Source organism: Egretta garzetta, unplaced genomic scaffold (assembly GCF_000687185.1).
Source record: "Egretta garzetta isolate BGI_Z169 unplaced genomic scaffold, ASM68718v1 scaffold17, whole genome shotgun sequence".
NCBI lineage: Eukaryota > Metazoa > Chordata > Aves > Pelecaniformes > Ardeidae > Egretta > Egretta garzetta.
In genome coordinates this window covers 553911-563555 of record NW_009260136.1, presented here as the reverse complement: position 1 = coordinate 563555, position 9645 = coordinate 553911, and the positions used below count along the sequence as shown (strand labels likewise).

Genomic DNA, 9645 nt, shown 5'->3' with positions numbered 1-9645 from the left:
ACCCTTCAGACAACTGTCCCCTCAGAGAGCTTCCAGCTGAGCTGAGTGCAAGTGTTCACGTAGTGTGAGAAGGTGAAGGGAGGCAGGCTGTGGTGCAAAGTTCAGTATTGGTAAGGAGGTACCCATCTATTTGGCACTCTTTTTGGCACTTGTGAGGCCACAGCTGGATACTGGGTCTGGTTTGGGACTTAGCAGTACAAGAAAGGCATAGACACCCTGGAGTGACTCCAGCCAGGGGGCCACCGAGATAGTCGGGGACATGGGATGGCAGTCAAGCAGAGGGACAAGGACCTGTAGAAGCAGTAGGATCTTTATCCTTGGAGCTACTCAGACTTTGGCCAAACAAAAGGTTGAAGCAGAGACCCCTCTCCAGAGGTCCCTTCCCATCCCAGCTATCCAGGGGGCTTGCTGCAAACTGCCAGAGGGAAGCAAGGTTCCAGATCTTTTTACATTTCCCAGGGTTTTGTGATCCTGGGTCCAACAGGGAATCCTGCTGTACGTGAGAAAGAAACAAGGCCCTTTCCTAAGCTGTGATCTTTGTATCATGGTATGCTTCCCTTCCTCCTACTGCATTTAAGAGTAACTGAAATCTTGGCTTTTGAAAACTGCCACCAGCAAATGGACAACATTTTTGGGTGGTGCTGACACTTCCCAATGAGAATTAGGAAATTATTATTTTCCTTTGGAAAATGGAAGTGTCAGGTTCAAAACAGACTTGGGTAAATGCATGGGTTTTCATAACTAAAAGAAAGAAACCACAGGAGTCAGTACCAGCTTAGAGCCTGATTCTGTGGTGCAGGGCAAGGAAACAGCCTCCTCCCTCTTCCCTGCTGCACAGGTCCTTTGCACCAAGCAGATGTTTTTCCTTCATTAATTGAGAAGTTTGTCTGACCTCTTTGTTTCCCCTCCTTAGGCCATGAACCTGGACTTGTGCAGCTGGTGAATTACTACAGGGGAGCAGACAAGCTGTGCCGCAAAGCATCTCTGGTGAAGTAAGAAAATCCCTGAAATGTAACATGGGATTGGCAGAAACTTTTCTTCTAACTGTTGTCGAGTGTTGAACCTCTTGGGAGAGTATTTCACAGAACAGCTGCCCTGGGAGTGTCGTAGCACGTGCTGCACTCTCTTCAGACTCCTATGTTGGTCTTCAGAGCTATCTGCATGCACAAAGACCTCTTTGTAACTGCAGGGGAAATGCCGTTTCTACTGAATTACATCTGCTTGAAACCGTAGAGTGTACTGAATCAGATTAGAGCCAAATCAAAAGAAAAAAAAAAAAAACAAACAAAACATATCTCCTCTTTTCCCTGTGGACATTTACTTAAAACCTACTCCTTTTTTAATCTGTTTCATACAGAGATGAGACGCTAATATGCCTTTAGCTAATCAGATTTGTTGGTCAAACAAATGCTTGGAGACATCTCCAGGAAAAGCTCTGGGAGTTATTTCTGCATGACAAGCCATGCCAGGGTCTCCTGGGGAAATGTGGATGAGCTTTCATTGTAGATAACCCTCAACTCTGTGCAAACTCTGCGGCCATTAGGGCATCTTCATGTCAGAGTTTTTGATCTCCTTCAAGCATTTGATTCCACGTTAGTGTTTCTGCTGCCTCTTGCTGATGCAGTCCTATAGACTGTATGTGCTGATCTGAGGCTGCTCCTTCCCCTGTGAAGAACCTGGTCCCAATTGCTTTCTTTACAGCAGTGATGGTGTTTGTCAGGAACTAGCAGAGTATTTTTTTAAATGAGCACTCACAGTGCTTCCCAGCTGGATTTCTCTACAGCCTGTGGTCTAGAGGCAGTACTGAAAGTGCTTGCACACCTGTTTTTTCTCTCCCGAAGCTTGGCTGACCTTTCTCACTGTGGGGTCAGCCATGCATAAAGCTACTTATGAACCCAAGGGACTACCAATGACATTCCTCAAAGCTCACAGGGGGAGCTGACTGACTGCCATTTCAACAGAGGCACGAATGCACAGAGAGTCAGCAAGCTCTGCTTTTGGCCTTAAGCAAAGCACAGAGTGAGCATTCAGAGAGGCAGGCAGCTCCCTTGACTCTGAAAGAAAACAGGGTTGGGCTCTGCTAACAGGAGTTTTCTTGGCATTTCCAGGCATTACTTGTAGGAGAGTGTGCCAGAAAGACTGGAGACTGCATGATGCAAGGGGGATCCCAGACACCTTGGGACATGAAGCATGTAGCTGTGTCCTTGCTTTCAGTGGTCTTCATCCACAACTGGGACACTTGATCAGATCTCAGTGGGGATGGGATCAAGAGCTAGAACAGAGAACATTACTGCTCTGACTTCCCTCTTGCCTATTGTGATCACAGCATCCTTCCTGCCCCGTTCTGTGTTAGCAAACATGCCTCCTCAGTTCCCTTGTGCAGAGATGATGCAGGGAATGCTCTAGTTACATGGAAACTTCTCTACTGATTGTTTCACCATATGCATAGTATCTACAAAACATTTCATGAAAGCGTGCAGGTCTGGTTCAAAGAGCAGTGCTTGGCTGCAGGGTGGGGTTGCCATGATATCTTTAGGAAAACCCTAATTTCAAGGGTCTAAGGAAAATAATATAAAAAAAAAGCATATACTATCTGTAAGCTGCTATTCATCGCCAAGCAAAAGAGCCCAGTTAATGATGATTTTTTACATGTGAAAGGATGTCCATGCAGGTGGGAACACTGGAGATTAACTGCCTGTCTCTCTTCACCCAGGCTAATCAAGACAAGCCCTGAACTATCGGAGTCCTGCACATGGTTCCCCGAGTCATATGTGATTTACCCAACAAACTTGAAGACCCCTGTGGCTCCAGCACAGAATGGAATTCGCCATCTCATAAACAACTCAAGGACAGATGAGCGGGAAGTCTTCTTGGCAGCTTACAACAGACGGCGGGAAGGCAAAGAAGGCAACGTGTGGATTGCCAAGTCCTCAGCTGGTGCCAAAGGTTCATTCTCCAGCAAAACAAGCCACCTTCTCATTATTCCTTACTCTTTACTTGATTGGTAGAGTCCTGGGGTTTGATTGAGCCCAGTGGATATCTAGCCTGTCTATGAAGGGCTTCACCTACCAACTCCATGCCAGTCAAGCCAGCATAGGGCTCTCCTTTGTCTGCTTGGTTGCATGGGGCTCCTGACAAACATTGTAACATGCATATGCTACCTAGGACATGGATGGGAGTAAAAGGACCTCCACTTTTCTGCACATGCACCTCAAAATATGGGAAAGTTTGCTGCAGGGATAAGGCAGCAGGGACCAGCAGGCGAGGGGAATGTGGAGAGCAGGAGATAACAGGCAGCAGAACAGACTGTGGGCAGCAGGCAGGACGGCAACCTCAAGGGCAAGGAGCTCAGCTCTGCATGCTGCAGCTAAGCCTGGTTTCACCTGGGCAGAAATGCCACTAGTTGTCTTTCAACCGAACCCAGATGCCTGGTGCCAATGGCCTACCAATGGTCACACTGAGGGACTGGCTGAGCAGCCACGAACTCAGTGCGTTGAAATTACACCCAAGCCTCAGAGGAAGGTACCAGAGTAAAGACAAGCAGTGCAATGTCTGTATGTCCCTTTAATTTGAATAAGGCAATAGATACCTAAGTGATAATGTGTCTGTCTTTGTTCCAGGGTCGTTGCATCACTCACTCTGCAGAAATAATGAGCTATTAGATCAGATAGCTGGGCACAACTATAGATGTAATGCTTTGGTAACTATGTGCTGTCTGTCAGTTACAGCAGTATCATGGGCATGTTATCAGAATGGCTTTATGAAAACTTGCCTTGCCATGTGTACAGACCCCAGGCAGCAGAGCCCAGCCCAAGGAAGGACCTGGTCTTTTCAGAGGGAATAAGCCCACACGTATTACTCATATTTGCAGAGTCACTTTTGATGCAGTCTTACAAGAATCACCAGAAAATGTGAAAGGGAGGCTGCATGATAAAATTGTCCTTCATGCTAGCTTCCTTCACTGCTCTGCTCTCTTCTGATGCTTCTTGGTAATACAGCCAAGTGTATGCTTATTTTCATCAGGGAGGATGAGTCCTTTCATTATGCCAGTGAGGGAATATGTGTGTGTGTGGTATAGCTGTCTGGCAAAGAATCAATCTGACAATTTAAAAAGCCATTGCTGTGGTTCACTGCAGGGTGGGGAGGTTTAAACTCTCCACATACTTTATTCCAGTGTGATCCCATCTTTTCTGCAATAAAGCAGGGTAACCTTTCATACTGATCAGTGTGCTGCATAACTCAAGCTGGGGATTAAAGTGGAAAGCGGAGCCTCGTGTTAATCTTCCAGAGGAAAGTTTTAAATGTCTGGGAATTATTTCTGATGAAGAAGAAAGCTTGTCAACATTAATTGCCAAGGCAGATCCAGTCCAGAGGTCTAGTGGAAGCTTGATTGTCCATCAGTAAAAGGAAAAGTAAAGGTTTAGTATGTCCTGACTTAAAAGTTGTGGCTAGACATTTTGATGTTTTCTTTGAGAGAAGGGTCAGCTGCTCCACATAAGCTGCTTTGCTGCCTCACCAGGTTGCTGCCTTAGTTGCACAGTTAAGCTAACCTCCCCCTTGATTCACCATCCATCCAGTGCAGAATGGGCGCCTGCTCATCTTCCCACTGCAGGAGCTTTATTAGCTTACAGAGATGTTATTTCCCTCCCTCCCCTAGTGCACAGCTTGTTGTACCAATGTAAGTTTCTGCCTGGCTCTGCTGTGATCAGGGGACTAAAAATCTTGCCCCCAGCATAAAACATGGGTGAGAAAGATACTTTGATGAAAGGATTTGCTTTTGGTGGAGGATGCTAGGATGGGTAGGGGGTCAGTAGGGCTGGGAAGGTGTGACTCACAGGTATGCAAAGCGTGGAGCAGTGAAAGCACCTGCAGGGCTGTGTTGACAGTGACCTTTAGAAGTCACAGCTAGCAGCATTTTCCATGGGATGATCCTGTCAAATCCTGCCTGTGCTCCAAACCGGTGTTCTTCCCCAGTGTCCCCTTGAAGAGTGTTTGTTTCTTTTCACTCAGGATTTCCTCCAAAACACTCAGCCCAAAATTAAGACTAAGTCATCATCTTTAGTCCAAGATGTTAAGTAAATGCCTGAAGACTGGACATAGTGCCAGAGGAGCGTTAAATAATTTTACCTGAGCTGGTTTGTCCCTTGTGGCACTGTGCCATCCCTTTGTCAAATCCCAGAAGGGATATGTTCTCTCTTCATTACTCTGCAACAGTGGTTTAATATCTGGACTTACAAGAAATTAGCAGTGACAGCTTCAGCCAAAATGTGTCAGTATTTAAATGGCACATCTAGCTTCTTTAATGAAGAGCTTTCATAGCAAGGGAAAGCACTGGCTACATAGATGAACATTTTGAAATATTTTTTTTCCTAATTCAGCAATTATTTTAACAGTAATCTAAATGAACTCAGTAAGCAGGGCAACAGTGTGCATGTGTGACTGCCTCTGAGAAGCCAGGCAGAGGGAGAAAGTCTGAGTCTAGGATAAAAAACCAGAAATCTCCCTCCCCAATTAAAAAAAAAAACACAACCAAAACCAACCAAACAAAAAAAAAACCCCAAACACCCAACTGCCAAAACCCCTGTTCTCCAAACTGCTAAAACCAGGGAAAACCAAACCAAAATTCAACAAGTGCTGAAAGCATGTGCCATCCCCCCTCACCCCACCCTGCAAAGCCCAGCTGGAAAAAAATGCCAGAAAAGGAAACAAAATGCCCCAAACCAAGCAGCTGCCTCACTGCTCTCCAAGGTCCCTGTCTGCTGTGCATCCCCTCGCATCTAAACAGCCACCCCTCTGCAGATGAGCAGGCCATGCAATCTCAGGTACCCTTGGTTCCCGTTTGCCTTTGCACCGGTTACTGGGGAGCCAGACACCCCATGGTGTGGTCATGGGGAGATCCCTCCGCAGATTCACTGCCTGACACTGAGTAAATGTTACATGACTTGGGCACCGACCAGCCTTGGGGCCGTGGGTTCTTGTATGTTGCATGGCTTTTTGGTCAAATGAGCCATGGTCCACTTGAGCCCTGAAAAAGCTCCAGCAAAGGTAGGAGGATCCTCTACCTAATTTTGTCTTTGTCTTTTCTGTGCCAGGGGAAGGCATCCTGATTTCTTCAGAGGCTGCAGAGCTCCTGGACTTCATTGATGAGCAGGGACAAGTGCACGTGATTCAGAAATACCTGGAGAAGCCTCTGCTTTTAGAGCCAGGGCATCGCAAGTTTGACATCAGGTAACCTTTTCTGCTTTTGTAATAATAGTGCTTTTCATTTTCATGCTGTTTCTTTTTAAGACACTGAGACTAGAGTTTGTTCTCTTACCCTCCAGGAGCTGGGTTCTCGTGGATCATCAGTATAATATCTACCTCTACAGAGAGGGCGTCCTGCGGACCTCTTCCGAACCATATAACAGTGCTAATTTCCAGGACAAAACCTGCCACTTGACCAATCACTGCATTCAGAAGGAGTATTCCAAAAACTACGGGCGGTATGAGGAAGGGAATGAAATGTTCTTTGAGGAGTTCAACCAGTATCTGATGGATTCCCTGAACACAACGCTTGAGAATAGCATCTTACTGCAAATCAAACACATAATAAGGTAGCCAGCTGCCTGTTGCATAGGGGAACATAACCCTTCAGTGACAGGGAATGTGTATGGACACAGGTGGGCAAGCAGACAGATGGACATGGGAAGGGTTTCAATTGCATAAATTTAAGATAAAGCCACAAACACCCCAATGTCATTGCTCAATGAAAAGGGACCTCCATAGGTGGTGTTCTCTCAAGGATATGTGTCAGTTTGTCTGCATTCTGCCAGCTGTGGCTGGAGAAGGATGGAGTGAGATCACTTGGTAAAGGAAGAGGGTAGCTCGAAAGACAGGGCTGGGAGAGGTTGAGGTTAAAAAATGTATAAGGTGTAAGAGGGGAAATGAGGCCAGACTCGAGTCTACAGGATCTCATTACTTCCCCCGCCAGCTACAGCACGTCTCGTTGGCACAGGTCATCTTAGTCAACACAGAGCCAGCTACCTCCTGGGCACAGAAAGTGCCTGGAGAGAGATCTCGGGCATCACAGTGCCACAGAGAATCCAGGTCTTGACAAAGTGATCTTTCATGGTAGAATTTACTTTGCAAGCACCCCATTGCTGTTCCTTACACCAAAAAGACATAACACAATCTTTGAAGGACTTGGAGGCAAATGTGCTCTCAATGGCAGTTCCTTGGGGACCTGGTGCAGCACTTTGTGGCTCTGCCTTCTGCTTGAGACTCTAATTGCACAGCATGTTTTTCAGCTTGCCAAATCCAGTAGTGAGGGTGGATGCTGCTCTCCAGCACTTTGGAAGTTAACTCAGGGGCATCCCCACATGTGTTTTGATGGTTGCACAATCCCACTTGCAGGGACCTGGTTACGGTGATGTGTGTTGGCTATAGCTTGTAACTTGGGGCAGTCCCAGGGCAACAGGGGACCCCTACACTTAACTGTGCTATGCGCATGCCCTCAGAAGCTGCAGTGTGGCAGGTGTGTCCACAGAGGTTTTAGTCTTGGGTTTCTGTTTTTCCCTTCACAGAAGCTGCCTTATGTGTATAGAGCCTGCGATCAGCACGAAGCATCTTCACTATCAGAGCTTCCAGCTCTTTGGCTTTGACTTCATGGTGGATGAGGAGCTGAAGGTCTGGCTGATAGAAGTCAATGGGGCCCCAGCGTGTGCCCAGTGAGTAATCAGTTTCTGTAATACCCTTGCGGTGCCACCGTTCACGACTCACACAAAATGTGGCTGTGTCCCAGCTCCAAGTGAAAAAGGTGGAAGAAAGTGAACAGCAGGAGAGTTTTCCAGGCTAATCCACACCTGACACCGCTCTAAGTGCTGGTTGATTTAAGTTTGTTGCTTCTGTCTCTGTGTTTGGTATCCCCCAGCTTCTTTCCCATGTGAGATGGGGCACTAACCTCAGGTTTTGGACAAATGGGTTTGAATATAACTTGAGTAATTTTTATTGCCACTATTGGGTTGAAGTTATGTTGCAGAATTAATGCTTTGGGAGTCAGGTGGTTTCTTACTCTCTCTTGTGGAGCCACTGGTGACTAGTCTTTACCTGAACACATGATAAATTAGTAGCTTTAATGGCAGAAGCTGGAAGTGAGAGACCAAATTTGCAGGCAGCAGAACCCCAGAGCACACTAGATGCTGCAGACATTGGATCAAAGCCTCCACGAGCCACAGGGAGGCTGGGACAGCCCACATCTCTGTATAGGCACAGCAGGAGGTGTTGTGTTACGTGATTGAGACAACTGCGAGGGACTAGAAACCTTTATTAAATGGGCATCTGATTTGTATACAGGCCCAGCAAAACAACAAGCTGTACATCGCTACATTAGAATTTTATTGGATTACATGTAGATTAAATTAGATTAGATCATCCCTTAACAGTAGACAAAAAGTACAGGTCAAACCTACCAGACAGCCTGTTCAGCAGCCTTTCCAGGGCTAGGGCTTGGAGGCCTTTCTGCACCCAGGATGTCCTGTTTGCCATGTGCACCATGACACCTTGCACCTCCTTGTGTTGCTGTATGGGTAGAATTTGGCTGTTGCTGGGTGGATTTGGGTTGAGGCAATACCCTGTTTGCTTTGTGCCTCTATGGGCACTTGGAAGCCATCGAAAGCAGCTGAGGTAGATTGTGGCTATTTGTGGCTTCTCCTCTTCAGGGCTATTCTAATTTATAGCACCCATATCATACAGTTCCCATTTAAGAGACAAAAATTGGCTGCTGAAAGCAGTAACACTCCCAGGAGGTGAAAAAGTGTCTTACTGTCATGTAGCCCCAAAGGCACAGGGTGAAAGACATTGTTAATCCCAGTAAAGACAGCTTTGGTACTAAAAACATCCCAGATGCCAGCATGTTCAGGGAGGTTACACATGTATTTCCTTCAGCAGAAAGTGAAGCTATTGTTAACTCATTTCTCAAACACCTTGTCTCTTTTCTCCCTAATTCTGCACTGCATAAGCTGTGCCATGGTGAAACACATCCCACACTTCCAGAGGGTCCTGTGAAGTCTCTGTGCCTGGTCACAAGCTGATGTGCACAGCTGCACCCCAGTGCAGCATTTTGTCAAGCCATGAATGCATCAGAGCAGTCCCTCTGGGGCACATCCCCACATGAACAGGGTCTGGTGTGATAATCACGACTCCCTGAGTCAGAAGGCTGGTACAGGGGGTGCTCAGCTGTTTCTGCCCTTGTGCATCTTGCGGTGACTCAAGGCTGGGGCCTGAGGGTGTGGAAACTCTGCTCAGGAGCCTGTTCTGACAGTCAACTTAGATAATGGGTTTTTTGGTCCTGTGTGGCAGAGATCAATATGGGGAATGGTAGCACTGTTGAAAAAGACAGTGGTTGCTGGGGTAGGTGAGGAGGAGATGGAAGAGATGCCACCCTCTTCCCATTTGCTACCCTGGAGCTACCTGCAATGGGAGCTACAAGAGCCTGCTGGGAAAATGCATGTCTATGTAAAAATTGGTCAGGGGCTTGATGGTTTGTCCTGCCTGGGCATCTGATTCTCTCTCTCTCGTCTCCTAGGAAGCTGTATGCAGAGCTCTGCCAAGGAATTGTGGATGTAGCCATCTCTAGCGTTTTCCCCCTCAATGACACTGGGCAGAAGA

General features: G+C 46.9%; 1 protein-coding gene across 1 annotated transcript; it reads left to right on the top strand.

Moving 5' to 3' along the window:
- Positions 1 to 906: 906 nt before the first annotated feature.
- TTL (tubulin tyrosine ligase) lies at positions 907 to 9644 on the top strand (the record flags this gene model as incomplete). Its single annotated transcript, XM_035897077.1, has 6 exons — positions 907 to 992; positions 2714 to 2946; positions 6093 to 6228; positions 6324 to 6593; positions 7563 to 7706; positions 9563 to 9644. Coding segments are annotated over 6 exons (951 nt in total), but the record flags the coding sequence as incomplete, so codon positions are not given.
- Between the last annotated feature and the right edge of the window lies 1 nt (position 9645).